The 19,388-nt window shown below is 38.0% G+C and overlaps 1 protein-coding gene across 2 annotated transcripts in view; it reads right to left on the reverse strand.

Annotated features, from left to right (window-relative positions):
- Positions 1 to 282: 282 nt before the first annotated feature.
- Znf385d (zinc finger protein 385D) overlaps positions 283 to 19,388 on the reverse strand; it is a 331,825-nt gene continuing 312,719 nt past the window's right edge. For both annotated transcript variants that reach the window (XM_038349498.1, XM_038349499.1), the window contains 3 exons: positions 2,916 to 3,094; positions 1,580 to 1,681; positions 283 to 637 (listed from right to left, as the gene is read on the reverse strand). In XM_038349498.1, the coding sequence (XP_038205426.1) occupies positions 404 to 637; positions 1,580 to 1,681; positions 2,916 to 3,094 (515 nt within the window). In that variant the 3' untranslated portion in view covers positions 283 to 403. The remainder of the gene's footprint in view (positions 638 to 1,579; positions 1,682 to 2,915; positions 3,095 to 19,388) is intronic.

Here is a 19,388-nt window from a genome sequence, read left to right on the forward strand (position 1 = left end):
ATACATTGGAACCAGTTAATGCCCTTAGACAATCTATACTTGTTTTAGAAAGCAGGAAAGACAATGCAGGGGAAACAGGTGCCCAAAAAGCACAGTCACAAAGATTTCAGAAGTTCTAGATACCACTATGAGTCAGTGCTGGAGATAACTTCTAAAACAAACAGTGTTCAAGAAGAATACTTTAATTTGGAGAAAATGCCACGCCTTCCCTCCCCTCCACCCAGCCCCACCCCCTCCCTTTTATTTTTTTTTAAATAATCTTTTCATTTTACTATCAAAAGTCCTGGCTCTTCAGGTACACTGGAAACTATAAATAAACACTGCATAGTTCTCTTTTGTTTGATTTTAGTTTCATTTTGTTGTCTTAAAAATTATTGCAGTACAACCCCTCCTGTTGGGGAATTCAGTAAGGAGCAAAGAGCACAGGAGTGTGGGTGGTCCGAATGGGTCCAGGAGCTGGCCGCAGGAGGGCTGGAGGAAGCGCTGACGTCTGGAAGAGGGTAGCTGCTGGAGCAGTTCGAAGACTGAAGGGGGAATTCACGGCCACAGCAGCTGCAGCTGCGGCCGCTGCCAGCGGGTTCGGGAGAATTCTGGGAGCCAGTGGCTTTGAAGCTTCTTTTGAAAATACTAATTTTACCTGCAAAGAAAAGAAACGGTTAACAGATCAAGCACAAGAGCTTTAGAGTTTGTAGTTGAAATCCAGAATGCTAGGTCTTAGTAGTGAGCAAAGGGAAGTACTGGTGGAAGGCCAAACTAAACTGGAGAGTGTACAATTGATCCCTTTGGAAAGGTAGAAGATAACTACCCAAGCATGCTAAAGAATCTTCCAGAGATGGAACTCTACATTTTTTTTTTTTTTTTTTTTTTTTTTTGCATTTTGGTTAAAATTTATACCTCCACAGGAGGTTCCTCTCTTGAGGGAAAGTACAGAAGATATTGTGCTAAATCGTTATATACTGAGCAAATGTCTTGCAGCAAATACTTGTTCTAAAAATGACATTAGCTATGCCACCATGCTGTCAACTCTAGAAAAAATGGCTGACATATTGTGAGAGGACATTTTCTAGGACCTATTTCTCTCGGCTTCTAAATGTCCCTAAATGCACAATTATACAAAATTTAAACCATAACCGTGAGGCAGTGTTTTTAAAATAAACTCTGGAGGATATAAAATAACAAACATGCTCAGACAAAATTTAAGAAACACAATTTAAGGGCTTGTCTATCTCTGACATCCTTTTTGAAAGTGTTCAATATCATCAAGACCACATTCTAAGTCATTGCTTACTTAGCTCAAAAGCCTCACTTTCTCAAGTCTCTGTGCTCAGGGACAAATCTCAGCTTAAATAGATAGATGAGCTGAGAATAAAGGGGAAAAACACTGGAACAAGCCATGTGACTCAGAGTTCCATTGGTGGAGGCCAGACTGGACCAGAAGTTCAACTGTTTCTAGTTTCCTCAGTATCATCCATCCATTCTACCAAATAACTGACAACCTCCACCCCAAACACCTACAAAACAGACTGGGGCATGAACAACTTTGCATTCTCTTTTAGGAAGCAGCAAAAGTATCACTCACCCCTAGTGGATTTGTTGCCTTCTGCAGTTTGTTGTAGGGACTGTATTTTGGTTTGGGGGGCTTCCCAGCAGCTCTGTCTTTGTGCCTTCTGCTGCTAATGTGCTATGGAAAGCAACAAAAATGACAGCTTTCAAAAACACATTTAGAACACGTCCATGAATAGTATTTTTTACCCGGAGGAAGATGATGCTGATTTCAAGCAAGCTTCCTAAAGATAAAAGGAAAGGAGCATTGTACACTGCTGCGTTTGGATATCGAAGCCTTTCACACCATCATTTTAACATACTTTCAATAAATAAAGTAATTTTCTCTTCTCCTCTGCTTTTGCCTTATCACAGCACACATCTCCCCAAAGTATTTACAGAGGACGGGATGTCTGAAGGAATTTTATGTGCAAATAAACAAACATGCCCAGACAGGCATGAATGAATTTCCATACTAATATTTATCCTCATATTTGTGCAGCCAAATGCCAACAACTTAAATTCTAAAAATAAATAACTAAGGTGCAAAACATCATCGATCCACAAACCACAACACAATATGAGGGCTGAACCTTCAGCTGGCAATGTACCACCACATCCTTTAGAAGGCTATTTGGAGCACAGTTCGTGCCCATTGTTAGTCATCGCGTCAACAGGTGGCTGGAGGAATTAGAAATAAAGTACAATGAAGAATAAAATGAAAGGACATACAATAAAAGAACATCGCAATATGAAATTAGTTGTAGTATAAAACTATCTAAGTATGTTAAAAATAGAACAGTATCGATTGGTCTTTAAAGAATACTAACAGTTTTCAGTGGAAAACTCAATAGAGAAAAATTCTCCTACTGCTGTTCCTCCCAAAGTGCCTACACAAGAAACAGACAAATTAATTGCCAACAATTTGCAACAGGTTTTATTTATTTAACATTGCATCTTCGTATTCTCTTGACAACTAAATTAAGCAAATGCTAAAGTAAAAACAGTGAATAAAAGATAAATGAGGGTGTGAGTAGATCGATGGATGTAATACTGATAGGTGGATGAAGGGGTAGTTCTAGGGCTTAGTGAATGGATGGATGGATGGATGGATGAGTGGAAGGATAGGTAGATGAGTGGGTAGATGAGTGGATTGATGGATGGGTGGACGGGTGGGCACTTAGATGAATGGAAGATTAATGAGTGGTTCTATGGGTGGTTTTGTTGGTAGAAGGATGGGTAGACGGATGAGTTGTGGATTGGTGAATGGATGGACGGGGAAGTAGATCAATGGGAAAGAAAGATGCAAGAAGAACAGGATCATACACGGACAGCTCACAGAGTGGCCCCTTGGGCTTTCAGTTTTATGGTACCTGTTTGAGTTGTGTTTCCGAGTTGACATGCACATCACATATTTCACAGTGAAATGTTTTGTTTTGGAGGCCTGTGTTTCCCTTATTAACAGGTCCTTTGCCCTTTATTCCTGCCCGAGGAAAAGCCTTGATAGTTCCACTTCCATTGCGGGCTTCCAGCATTGTTTTGTGCTTAGTACCTACCAGGGATATTTAGAAAAAAAGAGAGAAAATATTTAAAAAGGAGAGAAAAAATATTGTATTAATGATAACCTTCAAATGGAACACCAAACTTGAGGCTGTACTAAAATATATCCAGGGCACAATAGATTATAAAATGGAACATTTTTTTTACAAGATGGTAGTAAATTATTAGCTTTTTAAAATACTTGTTGTCAAATATATGTACCATTCATAAGTAGAGTAATTAAATGGTAGGACTTGGAGCAAAATTCAAAGGATGTGATTTTGTCTCATTTGCTGTTAATATAACATAAATGATAGCTGATGAGGAGGAGTGACCTGTTTGCTAAAGGTGGTGTGCACCAAATATAATCAGCTTAGGCATGGTGGTTTCACAAAGGTGGCACTAATTAAATACCTACTTCTAGGCAGAATGCAAGCAATCTTTCCTATTTCTGTTTTAGGCTCAAAGAAGAAGATCAATAGTAATAGCAAACATGGCATCAATTTTTTTAATTTTATTTTTATCTGTGAGCTGAGCATTTAATAGCCAAGTCATTTCTCCAGACTTTTTTAAGTTTTAGAATCCAGAAGATGATGTTGGATCCTCCAGAACTGGAGTTATGGGCAACCGTCAGTCACTTGACATGGATGCTGGGAACAGAACTGGGGTCCTCTGTAAGCAGTCTTAACCACTGAGCAATCTCTTAAGTAAAATGTTAATTATCATTAATACTTGTTTTCTGGGATTACTATTGTTATATATAGTTCAAGGTGACAATTTCCCCTCAAAAATTACTTAAAATGTTCCACATTATTCTAGCTAATAATTCTTTTTGTCCACTTAATGACGTGCTTTTGCTATGGAATTTTATTTTATCCGTTATGCCATTCAAATTTTTAAATTTCTTTTCTGTAGCACTTCCTTTCTACTTGTATTTATAAGATTGTTGGTCACTTCTATGAATATAGAAAAAGTGTTTCTGAGTCACATGCACAGAATTCTTGAATATTCATAAGATGTCTCTGAGTCATGTGCACAGAAGTCTTGAATATTCATAAGATGTTTCTGAATTGCATGTAAAGAACTCATGAATATTCATGAGAAAATAATGCTGTGAGAATGATACAGATGACATCATGCTAAGCAAAAGACAAATCCAGCAAAGAGCTTCATAACCACATTTTCCTCATTCAAAAAAAAAAGCATTACTTCACTAGGCCCATATCCTACAGCATAGGCTGCTCACATGGATGATGACTATTCTTAGTGTGCAGCTGTTAAAATGCTTTTGTGCTAAGGGAGAGAATCAGTGTCCTGCAGGAAGAGACAGTGCACAGAGGATTAATACACAGAGTGAGCTCACAGTGCTGCCTGGGATGCCTCGTTGTTTGTTTTAGGTGATCACCCTTGCAGTGCGGAGTATACAAATGCTTCCACGTCCTCTGAAGATGGAAGAGAGTAGGGGGCACTAACGCCCAAGGGAGCAAGCAAGACATATGTGGGTGTCTACCCAACAGATGATTTTACAGATATTTTAGACAAAATGGAAAACATTTATGAGGCCATTTTGGCTAAGGAAGGTGGAAGGTATGGGCCAATTCACATTCTGATTTTCATGAGTGACCTCTCATTCAGCTTAGCTTCAAATCATATGTATGTAGAGAGTACACACACACACACACACAAGTACACATATGTTCACATTCATACATGCAAGCACAAAAAAGAAATCTAAAAATGTAGCAAAAATGGTATAACCAAGACCTCAACTAAGTGCTCAGTTCTCTGTCTATGATTAATCCTCAAATACAGATAAACTTTTGTGCAACTTGACCTTATGCCCATATCTGCATAATGTCAGTTGTTATAAATAACTACTATGTACTTTTTATAAGATTTTCAATATGAACAAGCTGTATTTTCACTAAATGTAACTAAACTTCAAGAAAATAGTATACTCTTAATTTTAAAGCATTTATATATTTGAGAGAGAAAAATGTGCATTAATAATATAAAAATCATTGCTATTAAAAAGTTGCCTTTATTGAATATTTAATGCATTTTAGAGGCTATGCTAAAAATCTCTCCTGCTAACTGGCACTAAGAGTTCTGCGCTATTATTTTCCCTTCTCCAGCGAGGACAAAACAGGAGCTGAAAGGTCGGGTTACATGCATGTGGTCATAAAGCAAACACCATTTGAAGTCCTAGTAAACAGAAAATATATTTCTGGCTATTTTTCCAAATACCAAGGACTCATAAACCATTAGGGCACAGTTGTATACAAGGCTTTCTTCAGTACACCATTCTACACAGCAGTATAGCCTTTGGAAAAGATGGTTTTCACTTCAAGTCTTTTGATGGTCTCCACCCTATGTTGTTCCCTACAATCCATGTTGCTCCCACTTAGCAGAGTTTCATGAATCCTGACATATGAAAAGTGTGTCTCTGGCCAGTGATGCCATCTCTGTTTACAACATCCTATGAGCATTTTGTACAACTGAGAGCTGCTTCCATGCCTGCTCAGCAGGACATTGCAAACTCACTTCTGCCTTTGACTTCTCCTCTTCTGAAGAAAAAAAAAAAAACCTTTGGAAGTCAGGTACATTGAAACCTTTATAAGACTGACATTGGCAATGCCTCCATTTGAAGCTCCATGCCTTCTGAAAGGAGAAAACACAACTTAAACTCATAAGCCATAGGGTTTTCAGAACCCCTTGTATGTGTTTGTTATTTAGTTTGAGATACCTTGGGCAAGCTAAATACTGTTCCAAAATGGGAAGAAGGGGTTTGTCTTCCTCATCGTTCTCTGTCATCCTTGGGGCTTCATTCTCTTTATCCTCCTCTTTGTCCTTTTCTTTTTCTTGCAATTCCTTCATCTCTTCTTCCTATCTTTCTCTAACTCCTCCTCTTCCAAGTCCTCCCTTCTTCCTCCTACTCTTCCTTCTTTTCTGGTCCTGGGGATTAAACCCATAGCCTCGCACACACCAGGGAAGTACCCCCTGCAGCTCTCTGCCCCAGACCTATGACTTTCTTTCTTTGTCTGTTTTGCAAGTTGGATGTTATAGAGAGGAAAGGCGAAGGAGATGGGAAACAAAGGCCTTATTAATAAACATTCACTTGCAAATAATTTCTTGAAAATAGGGGAATATCTTTTTAAAAGAAACCAAACAGTTCTACCAACTCAAATTTATCAAAATGTGAAAAATGGTTTTTATGTACCAGTACTTTATTTTCTATTTAAGTTTATTTATGATTAGTTCATGTATCTTAAGGGAATCATACGTGCCATAGAGTACTGTGGTGGTCAGCAGACATCTTTGTAAATTCTGGTTTTGTTTGTTTGTTTGTTTGTTTTTATGTGGGGATTAAAATCAGATTGCCAGGCTGGTGTGGCAAGGCCCTTACTTTACCTAGTGAGCCATCTCCCATTCTCTTTCTTATTCATATGTGAGATTTTAAAAGATTGGAGAATTTATCTGAAGTGATCATGCGAAGCAAAGGACAATGGCTCTGGACTCTGATTCTTCTGCATGGACGGGCTCTGTGGGAGCCTTCTCAGCTTGATCGATCACCTTCCTGGACCTGGGGGTAGTTGGGAGGACATTGGTCTTAGCATAGAGTGGGGAACCCTGATGGCTCCTTGGCCTTGAGAAGGAGGGAGGGGAGGTATGGGTGGAGGGGAGGGGAGGGAAGGGGGAGAAGGAGGGGAGGGAAGGGGGAGGAGGAGGGGAGGGTGGGAGGAGGAGGAGGGAAGGAGATGGAAATTTTTAAATATAAAAAAAAATAAACCATGAAAAAAAAAGTCTTATGGAATCAAATATTCTTTTAGAAATGCAAATGGTTTTTAATGACAGCACAATGAATAATCACTTATCCAACACCAGAAATTAGAACTACTTCCTTTTTCCTTAAATAATTAGGTTGCAATAAGCGTCATAGTCATTGAATTTTCATTAGAGATCTGATAGTTTCTTTATAAAAGATTTCTGTAAATGGTACTTCATGAACAAAGAATCTGTGTATTTTTAAGTGTCTTGATCTAAATTTTGTCAGTGTTACTAAGGTAGTTCCAGAGGGAAAATGTATCCTGCTACAATCTATCTTGGTATAGTCTGAAATTTTCCCTTTGATAAATAATTCCAATGCTTTGAATTTAATCCCTTAATGCCCATTTACACTCCTGTGTTTAACACCATGTAACTACAATCTCAATGCTTCATGGAACTGCCAATAGTCACCTAGCTGCTATCTTACTCACAAGTTCATTTCTTTGGGCTATAGGTAAACATTAGTCTATGAGCTTAAAGGGATCCACACAAGCAACACAGTGCCAGATGCTGTTTGGATGTGTTTGTTTAAACTCATCATTATGTACTGTCTCCTGTGTGTTAAAGAAGAAAATCACTAACACCTGTACACTCAAAATGAATGCTGAGCAATGCAAGTCCAGGTACTCTTCTTTAAGACTTTTAACTATAAAATTAGTCTTTTATCACCCAGAATCCCATATAAAATGCATCTTCTATGTTAATTACATTTTACTTTGTCTCTGGGAAAAATGAAACAATACATTCACAAACATCACTAGAATGGCATCCATGGTATCAGAGGGTCAACCAATGCCATAAGTGATTAAAATTATAGTACTTCTGATGTTCTGACAGAAGGCACCTGCTCCAACAGATGCCACACCAGCCCAAGGTAAAGCCCCCACTCTTGGATCACCAACACACCCTTACACCCCAGAACCCTCACAGTATAACTCCAATAGCTCCTTCTCTCATCACCACCCTATTTTTCCCTCACCTCCAAGCCTACCAGATCTCTAGCCCCCAACTCAGGCAGAAACCTCCTACTGGACCACAGGTCACTCTTGCCATGAGAAGTTCAGGTTCCAACTTGGCTGGAGACCCTCTATGCAAATCCAACAAAGACAAACTCAGAAATTTTCACCAATATCTATAATCACCTTGAACAAAGGTATCTAAACACTGGTGTGAGATGACAATCAACAACAGCCAAGGCAGTATGTCACCATCAGACCCCACCCATTCTATTACAGCAAGCACTGAATATTCCAACACAGCTAGAGCATGAGAAAAACATCTTAAAACCTACTTGGCATGATAAATGTCTCTAATGAGGAACAGAACGTACCCCTTAAAGATATTCAGGAAAATACAAACAACAGGAAAGAATAAGTGAATCTCTTAAAGACAGCTAAAGGTAGGGGGAGGGGCAGTTGATATAAATGAAATAAACTGTACAAAACCTGAAAATGGAAATAGAGGTCATAAAGAAAACATGAACTGAGGGAGTTACAGAAAGGGAAAATCTAGGTAAGTGAACAGGAAATACAAACTCAAGTATCACAAACAGGATACAAGAGATGGAAAAGAGAATCTTAGGCACTGAAGATACAATAGAAGAATGGATAACCTGGTCAAAGGAAATGTTAAATCTAAAAGATCTCTGATACAAAATATACAGAAAATCTGAGATGCTACAAAAAGACCAAACTTAAAAAATAGTGGGAATAGTTGAAAGGCCTCAAAAACATATTCAACAAAATCATAGAAAAAAATATTCCCAACCTAAAGAAGATCATGCCTTTAAAGGTAGAAGAACATTACAGAACATCAAATAGATTAGAACAGAAAAGAAAGTGCCCTCTTCACATAATAAGCAAAATACTAAACACACAGACAAAGAAACAATATTGAAAACTGTAAAGGAAAGGACAAGTATCATACAAAGGCTTATTATTAGACTTACACCCAACTAATCAATGAAGTCTTTAAAAATCAGAAGGGCTTGGACAGATGCCCCGAAGACTCTAAGAAAATGCAGATGTCAACCTAGATTATTATATGCAACAAAAATTTCGATTACCATAGATTAAGAAAACAAGATATTCCATGATAAAGTTAAGTTTAAACAATAACTATGCCCAAATCCAGCCCAACAGAAGTAAAAACTCCAACCCCAATATGTTAGCTACCTTCTCAAGAACACAGAAAACAAATATCTCTCACCAGTAAAACCCTAAGGACAGAAACCACACACACACACACACACACACACACACACACACACACACTACTATCACTACAAACAGCAACAACATAATAACAAGAATTAACAATTGGTTATTAATCATTGGTCTCAGTTTCAATGAACTAAATTTCCCAATAAAAAGACAGACTAAAAGATCAGATGGGAAAACACTATTGATCCTTCTTATACCTAGAAGAAACATACCTCAACATCAGAGATGGACATTACTTCAGAATAAAGGGTTGGAACAAAATTCACCAAGAATTTAAACCTAAGAATCAAGCTAGTGTAGTCATTCAAATACCTAACAAAATAGACTTCAAAATAATCTAACAAAACTAACAAAAAATAGAGGATATTTAGTACTCATCAAGTGAAAAGTCTACCAAGATGATGTTTTTTTTAATTCTTACCATCCATGCTCCAAAAACAAGGGCACCCATATTTATAAAGAAAGCACTGCTAAAGCTTAAATCACATACTGACCCTCATATAATTTAAAGTGGGAGACTTAAATACCTTGCATTTGCAAATATATAGGTCATCCATACAAAAATGAAACAGAAATATTGGAGCAAACCGGCATTGTGAATCAAATGGACATAAGATATCTACAGAATATTTCACCCAAACAAAAGGGGTACCTTTTCTTTTCAGGATCTCAAAGAACATCCTCCAAAACTGACAATGTACTAGGTCACAAGACAACTCTCAACAAGTGCAAAAAAATTTAAAATACCCTCCTGCATCTTGTCAGACTACCACGGAGTAGATTTCAACAACAACAACAGAAACAATAGAAACTCTACAAACTCATTGAAACTGCACAACTCTCCACTAAATGACTATTTTGTCAAGGAAGAAATAAAAAAATGAAGACTTCCTAAAATGTACTGAAAATGGATGAACAACATACATGAACAAAATGTATGGAACCCAGCGAAAGTGGCGGAAAGTTCACAGTACTAAGTGCCTACATAAAGAAACTGAAGAGATTACATATGAGCAAGTTAGTAGTGCACCTGAAAACTCTACAGCAAAAGGAAGAAAACACACCCAATAGGAGTAGACAGCAGGAAATGGTCAAGCTGAGGGCTGAAATCAATAAAGTAGAAATAAAGAGAACAGTGCAAAGAATTGATGAAACAAGGAGTTGGTTCTTTGAGAAAATCAACAAAATGGATAAACCCTATCCAAAAATCCACTAGATGACAGGTAGAAAAAAATATTCACATTAACAAAATCAGAAATGAAAATAAGTACAGAACAACAGCCACTAGGAAATCCAAAGAATCATTAGTTCATACCTCAAACACTTGTACTCCACGAAATTGGAAAACCAAAGAAATGAATACTTTTCTTGATAAATAACAATTACCAAAGTTTAATCAAGATCAAATAAACAATTCAAATCATTCTGTAATCCCCAGGAAAATAAGCAGTCATTAAAAGTCTCTGAACAAAACACTCAGGACTAGACAGTTTTAGCATAGAATTCTACCAGACTTTCAAAGAAGAGTTAATATCAATACTCCTCAAATTATTAGACAGCATAGAAACTGAAGAGACATTGTCAAATTTAGTTCATAAGGTCACAGTTACTCCAATACCCAAACTACACAAAGACTCAACAAAGAAAGAAAATAACAAAACAATTTCCCTCATGAATATTGATTCAGAAATAATCAATAAAATACTTGCAAAATGAATCTAAGAACACATAAAAAAAGATCATCCATTCTGATCAAATGGACTTCATCTCAGAGATCCAGGGATTGCTCAACAAATCTGTCCATAAAATCCACTACATAAAAAATCTGAAAAAGTACAAAACCATCATCTCATTAGATACTTAAAGTCTTTGCCGGGCGGTGGTGGCGCACGCCTTTAATCCCAGCACTCAGGAGGCAGAGGCAGGCGGATCTCTGAGTACGAGGCCAGCCTGGTCTACAGGAGCTAGCTCCAGGACAGGCTCTAGAAACTACAGGGAAACCCTGTCTTGAAAAACAAAAAAAAAAAAAAAAAAAAAAAAGTCTTTGACAAAATCCAACACCCATAAATTCCTAGAGAGATCTGGGATACGGGAACATGAGTAAGTATAATAAAGGCGATTTACAACAAGCCTTTAGTCAACATGAAAATAAATAAAGAAAAATTCAAAGCAATTCCACTAAAATCAGGAATAAGACAAGGCTGTCCACTATCTCCATATCTATTCAATATAGTACAAAGTTCTAGCTGGAGCAGTAAGACAACTAAAGCAGATAAAGGGGATACAAATTGGAAAGGAAGAAATCAAAGTATTGCTACTTGCAGATTATATGACAGTAAACACAGTGACCCTAGAAATTCTACCAGATAACTTACAGCTGATTTACACCATCAGTGAAGTGACTGGATACAAGATCAACTAAAAACAAATCAGTTGTTCTCCTATATAAAAAGGACAAACTGTCTGAGAAAGAAATCATAGAAATAACACCCTTCACAATAGTCATAAATAATATAAACTATCTTGGTGCAATGCTAATTAAGCAAGCAAAATACATATATGACAATAACTTCAAGCCTTTGAAGAAGGAAATTGAAGATGATACCAGAAGATGTAAAGCTCTCCCATGCTCATTGGTAGGATTACCATAATAAAAGTGGCTATCCTACCAAAACCAATCTACAGATTTAACACAATCCCCATCACAATTCCAACACAATTTTTTTTTTACAGATCATGAAAGAACAACACTCAACTTCATATTGAAAACAAAAACCCAGGATAAGCAACACTGTACAATATAGGAACTTCCAGAGTTATCACCATCCCTGATTTCAAGCTCTATTATAGAGCTATAGTAATAACAGCTGTATGGTATTGGCATAGAAACAAACAGGCGGATCAATGGAATTGAACTGAAGACATAGATCTAAATCCACACATCTATGGAAGCCTGATTTCTGACAAAGGTGACAAAATTATACAATTGGAAAAAAGAAAGCATCCTCAACAAATGATGCTAGTTTAACTGGTTGTCAGCTTGCAGAAGTATGCAAATGTATCTACATCTATCATACTGCACAAAACTCAAGTCCAAGTGGATCAAATACCTCAAGAAACCTGATAGAAGAGAAAGTGGAAAATAGCATTGTATGCATTTGCACAGGAGACAACTTTCTGAGCAGAACACCAATAGTGCAGACACTAAGATCAACAATTAATGAATGGAATCTTCATGAAACTGAAAAGGTTCTATAAGGCAAAGGACACTGTCAACAGAACAAAATGGAAATCTACAAAACAAGAAAAGATTTTCACAAATCTTGTATCTGACAGACAGTTAATATCCAAAATATATAAAGTACTCAAGAAACTAGATGTCAACAAACCAATAATCCAATCACAAATGGGGTACAAGGCTAAACAGAGAATACTCAACAGAGGAATTTCAAATGACCTAGAATCACCTAGAGAAATGTTCAACATCCTTGGCCATCAGAGAAACACAAAACAAAACTACTTTGAGAATCCATTATCTACATTTCAGAATGGCTAAGATCAAAAACCACAAGGGACAGCTCATGCTGGAAAGAAATTGGAGCAAGGGGAACACTCCTCCATTTCTGAGGGAACTGAAAATTTGTACATCCACCATGGAAGTCAAGATGGATATTCCTCAGAAAATTGGGAATCAATCTAATATTGGGAATATATCTGATACAAAGACACTTGCTCCACTATGTTCATAGCAGCTGTATTTGTAAGAGTCAGAAACCAGAAACAATGTAGAAGTCCCTCACCTTAAGAATGGATAAAGAAAATGTGGTACATTTACACAACGGAGGATTACTTAAAAAGAAAGTTACGGAATTTACAGGCAAATGGATGGAACTAGTGAAAATCATTCTGAGTGAGGTATCTGATACTCAAAAGACAAACATGGTATTCACTCAATTATAAGTGGCTATTATCTAAAAAGTAAATGATAATCATGCTACAATCAACACACTCAGAGGGCTAAATAACAAGGAGGGCCCATGTGAGGAATGCACTGGGAAAGGAAAATAGAATAGGTTTTTGGGTAGATTGGAGATAGCTATGGATGGGAACAGATAGATTGGGTGGGAGATAGGGAGGAAGAGAGTTCTTGGATAGATGACTGGAATTGTGGGGGGGGGGCATTTCAGAGGCAAAGTAGAAACCTAGTGCATAGGAAACTCCCAAGAATCCATTAGAGTGACCCTAGCAAGACTACTAATAAAGGGAGAAATGGAACCTGAGTGGAGCCATCTTCTGTAACCAGACAGGATTCTGTTGGAAGGATTGGGATACCAACCAAGCCAAAAAACCCTTCTACATACAATTATTCCTGCCTGCAAGGTGTGCTGGGGTAAAGGTTGTGCAGAACTTGTGAGAGTAGCCATCCAGTGACTGGTTCAAATTGGAAGGCAAGTTCATGCCTGACACTGTCTGTAGGGCCAGGAACCAGAAACTGGATAGCCCAGAGACTATGGGGTAGGACCAAACGTGATTGGCATAAAAAAAAGAAGGCAATCAATGAAATTATTCCTAATGATTCTCTGCTATACTTATAGACAAGATTCTATCATAATCATTACCAGAGAGGCTTCATCTAAGAACTGATAGGAGTAGATGCAGAGACCCACAGCTGAACAACAGGCAGAGCTTAGGGAATTCTGAAGGAGGAGGTGAGGAAGGAATTAGTAGCCAGAAAGTTCAAGACACCATAGCAAAGACAGTCAGTCCACAGAATCAACTAACCAGTGTTCATGGACTCACAGAGCCTCAACCAACAATCATGGAGCCTGTACTGGCCTGACCTGTGTCTTCTGTATATATGTTATGTTTGTGTAGTTTGATGTTCCTGTGGGATTCCTAACAGTGGGAACGGGGACTTTCTCAACACTTTTGCTTGCTTTTGGGAACCTTTTCCTCCTAGTGGACTGCCTCATCCATCCTTGACATGAGGAGAGGTGCTTAGTTTTATGATTATTGGCATGCCATATTTCGTTGATATCTGTGGGAGGCCATTTTTAAGGGTACAGAGGAGTATATCTGGAGGGAAGGGTGTGGGGGGAGAGAGAAAATGGATGGCAAGGAGAGAAGAGAGGGGAAACCACAGTCAGTAATCAATATATGAGAGAAAAATAAATTTTTAAAAATTGTAGTGCTTTGGTTTGTTTCCCAGTTTTATCAGCAACTTCAGTTTCTTAAGAGACAAGACAAGTAAAAAGCAGTGTGTCAAACTGAGACAAGGAGAAACCTTTTTTCTTTATACCACAAAGGCCCTAGCAGAAATAGAAAGACAGCTGTGGTAATAGAATCCCAGGGGTGAAAGTGACGTGGAATTATAATACAAAATATACAATGAATCAAGTGTCCTAAAGACCTTGGGAAACTGTGTGCAGACTGGAGGTCCCAGTAGCCTGAGGCGGCGAGAGGAGAAACGTGACATTGGAGAATCCTTATGAGCCAATAAGCAGTCGAACAGCAGATATCCAGAAGCTTCCTTTACTCAGAATGCCCTAGAACTCTGACAATGGGAATACCAAGGCATTTCCCTGTGAAAAACCGTATGACTATCCCAACACATTAAGAATAGGCCTCTATGAACAGGACATGACTCCATGCCTTCGTGTTCCTTATTCAATCCCACTCAATGGTCAATAGACAAACAAGAAGTATACTTCTGGAACATAATGAAAGATGTTTAGTTATTGGTCAAAACAGAGGTTTTTTATTACTTTTACCATAAACTGGTATGGTAGTTAGACTAAGAATGGCCCCCAGAGGTTCACATATTAGAATGCTTGGCCACCGTGGAGAGGCACTACTTGAGAGGAATTAGGAAATGTGACCATTTCCAAGGAAATATGTCATTGGGTGTGAGCTTTGGTCTTTCAAAAGCCCAGAGAAGATTCATTCACCCTGCCCCACCATTCTTCCTGCTACCTGTGAATCCAGATATAGAACTCTCAGCTATGATGTCTGACTGTGTGCCACCATGCTTCCTGCCAAAGGTACTAAATCTTTGAGACTGTAAGCAAGCTCCAATTAAATGTTTTCTTTTATAAAGATTGCCATAGTCATAGTATCTCTTCAAAGAATTAGACACTAAGACAAGTAATTTGGATTTTTCTTATTTATTTCTTATTTCCCATTTTTTTCCAGACATGGTCGTACTATATAAGATAGTTCTGGTTGGCAATGAACTTACAATTTTCCTGTATTAGTCCTCTAAATACTAAGACTAAAGGCATATGCAATTTCACTTAGGGTCTTTTGGCTTGTTTAAAGAAGTTTTCAATAAGTTATATGTGTTCTATAGCAAACTCCAAAAATTCAAAAAGCCCAAAGCTTGCCTACGTGCCATTGTACATCTCTTTCTGTTTCTGCCTTCGGTAGAAGCATAGCATTATGGGTAAAATTTCAAGAATGTTCTAAGTCAATGACTTCACTGGCAATACTAGCATTCCTTTGCACATTGGGCAACCTTTAGAAAGAACTGCCATTTAACTTCATAGCCAGAAAATACATGTTTATATGGCTCTAAAGTTATTTCTTCTGTTTGTTACCCAGTAAAAGGTCATGAATATGAAATGGCTAAATCCTATATATGCACAGGAATGTACAAGTTATTTTTATCGAGTAAGCCATCCCAATCATTCATTGCATGGTCCTGCAAATGTATTTCTAAACTACAGTGCCAGCATGTTGTGTAATTAGGACGTCTGCAGTGGTAAGGATTGCCACAATTGCACAGATCTGAGGTAAAAACCACATCTATTGGCCCTGTGGCTTTCTAGCAGTGGAGGCATGAGAACCTCAACTTGAAAATAATTTAAAGGAACATGAAGTTAGTGGTGAGTATGTGATATCTCTTTCGTAGACAGGTGGGACAAGGAGGAGGCTTGTGGAAGCCAGTTTTTGCTCACTACAGGAAAATAGCAAAAGCATCAACTTAGAGAAGGTATGTGTGGGCTTGTACTTTTGGAGATCTCAGTCTTTGATTGAATAGTTTCATGGCCTCATGGATTTTTGATAACTAAGTATTTCATGGCAGTAGCAATTTCGGTAAAGTCATCTATCTCTTAGGCAGGGAAGGAAAGCAAACTAAGAGGACAGGAACCTACAACCTCCTCTGTGAACATACTCCCAGTGACCTAAAGACCTTCCATTAGACCCACCTTTCTTCCCAGCACAGTATTTTTAATTATTGTTTGAAAATTTCACACGTTGTATTTTGATCTTGTCCCCTCCTCCTACTCCTGTTGGCTCCCTTTCCAATGTCCTCCTCCCAACTCCATGTCCTCTTTTTCCTTAAGTGACCTAGTCAGTCTAATTAGTACTGCCCCTATATGCATGTGTGTGGCAGGCCCTACCTATGAAAGATTCTGCTGCTTTCACAATTACCACATCAGAAAAAAGAACCTTTAACACACGAGCCACTGAGAACTTAGGAAGGAAGAAGTCTGCACTATGTGTGGGTTTGTGTGCATACATTCTTGGGTATATGTGACCTATGCATGTTGGTACTCCTAGTGGCCAGAAGAGGGTAGTAGGTCCCTTGGAACCAGGGTGAAGCACTATGTAGATGCTTCAAATGGATCCTGGATCCTCTGTAAATGGAGCAAGTGCTCTTAACCAGTGAACACTTGAAACTCTCTTTATTTAGTGTCAAATTCACACTTCAGAGCACAGAGTTTGAATAATAACAAACCTGTGACCACTGACCATGGCTAAGTAGCTTACATGAGTTCTGCATAGTTTTGTCCCAGGGCTTCTTGAAGGCAGAAGCCAGGTCTTGCTCATAGCTACATTATCAATATCTAATTCACAGTAGATGATCAATGAGAATCAGTGGAGGTATTAGGCATTAATTTATTTTAAGCAGAAAGTATGATTTTTTCATGTCAGAAGAGTTCTGTTTTCAGACTGTTGATGAGATCTTGTAGTCCTCTTCCACCAACTGTGCAAGGTTTATCCATGTTTCTGTATCCCCAGCCCAAGAAGGGAAAGCCATGCTGGTCTTCATTTGAGCACCCTATTTACAGTATGCCCTTTTTTAAGGGTTCATGCAAGCCTTCCATGTGCCCAATAACTTTTAGGCAACTTTCTCTTTTTCTTCTCTTAGTTTACTTTTGTTAACATAGAAGAATGAAATCCCTAGGGATTTTAGGAATTATGAAACTTTTCAAGTGTCTTAAAACTTTGTAAAGTCCACTTTTTAATAGCAATATTTTGTGCTCATTAAAACTTGGAGAGAGCTAGAATGAATACTCAATGTCCCATGCAATTAAGTAACAAGTCTGCCCAAATTAGTCATCAGCTTGAGTGACAAGCCATTTCAAAGGTTTCTCTCTTCAAGTGTGTAGAGGAAAACAAAATCAAAATTAGCAGAACAACTTCAATGTTCAAGAGGACTTTCTTTTTAAAGGCATGTTCTATAAAGTTTGCATCTGTCTCAAGCAAGATTAAAGGGGCTTTCTGCTCACTTGGATGAACTGGGTCTTCATGGCCTTGTGGATTTACTAATCAACTCCGGAGAGCTTCTAAGTATGGCAAAGCAGAAATATTTTTTTCAATCCTGTATTCAGTGGCATAGAATGCAACACAAATAAGCACAATGCCAAGTGGTGACACCTTTGCAGAAGGAATGAAGAGAAGCAGCTGAAACAGCTTCACCAATTCCCAGACAAGTGCTTGTAGCTGTGTTTCTGCAAACATTGCTCCCACAATATCTGATTCTTAAAAACTATCATATCTTCAAATAACACCATTAAAGACTGAGATGTGAGAGACACAGATCAGAGAAGACAGCTTTCCAGCCCAATACATATTCTCATAAGAAGATATCTTATTTGAAAATAAATATTAAATTACTTCTAGTTCATTCTACTAGGCTGCATTATGGACAGATTTTGATGAAAATCCTTATTACCCAAATATGCTTATATCATTTGTTTGGATTAGGAATACATTTCTAAGTATTAGAAATAAATCAGGAACATTTTCTGAAAGGCCATTAGCTTTTCTCTGGCAGCCCAAAGCTGCAGAGTTAACACTCAGTGTTGTGGACACTATTTCGACTTTACATATTATCTCTTCTCAGTGGGAAAAAGAGACAACTATTATTTGGATAAAGAAGAAACATCTTTTTCCCCTCGGCTTGGGTGCTTCTGAAGAGAGCTGCTATTTAAACCTACAACTAATTCCAGAGTAAGATGAGAAGATTTGTGTTGTTCTACAGCTAGGTAGAGGGGCAGTAGAGAGACACAAAGTGAACAGGACTTTCTCTAAGTGCATCAAAAAATCAGGAAAAAACACTACATCATTAAATGGACTAAATGAACTTAGAAATCTTCATTCTCCTAGCACTATAAGCCATCAGTGAAAGACTATGTGTAATCCTATTGGCCTATATTTTAATCAATTGATGTGGTTACTATGGAAGAAGGAGAATATTGTCACTGTTTATCCTAGAGCAGGCATAAATCTGGGCTCTAGACACACAAGTCAGGATTTTATTTTATCACTAAATGCCTAACATTTTGAAAGGCTATGAATAGTGGGGGTATGGCTCATGACCCCTTCATGACTACATCCTTTTAGAAATTACACAGTAGATGATAAATAAGAAATGGCACCACAAGACAAGAAAACAGAAGTAGAGTCAGTACAGCTCTGTATTCTGTCATTTGTTCTTCGAAATTCAAGAGAACAGGGTGACATATGAAATGAAGACTTCTATTTTCAGTACTGGGAATTGAAGCCAAAACATCTGACTGGCTTGTAGTTCCTGAACAAATTAAGGTTTGATTTTAAGATATGTTTTTTTTTTTTTTCTGATAACAGACCTACAACCTGCAGGGCTAGAGAATTTAGATATAGAGGAAAAGACAGGCACAGATGGATCTCCCTGAAATGGAGAAAAATAATAGATTTTATGGGTTGACTGGGGATGGTTGAGGACAGGAATGAGAGGATCAGGTGGTAAGGGTGAGGAAAAGTAGAGTTGAGGGAGAGAATGTGGGAAGAGACATATGGAACTAAAGAGAGATGATGTGGAAACCTAGTATAATGGAAACATCCTAAAATATATGATGGCAATCTTAATAAGGACTCTAACAGTGTCACATACAGAATACCACCTGGCCATCTCCTATCACCAAACAAGGCATCTAATACCAGGACTAGGTTCTATTCAATTGAGTTGTTAGCCAAGGTGGTCCCATG

The sequence above is a fragment of the Arvicola amphibius genome, chromosome 12 (genome assembly GCF_903992535.2).
Source record: "Arvicola amphibius chromosome 12, mArvAmp1.2, whole genome shotgun sequence".
Lineage (NCBI taxonomy): Eukaryota > Metazoa > Chordata > Mammalia > Rodentia > Cricetidae > Arvicola > Arvicola amphibius.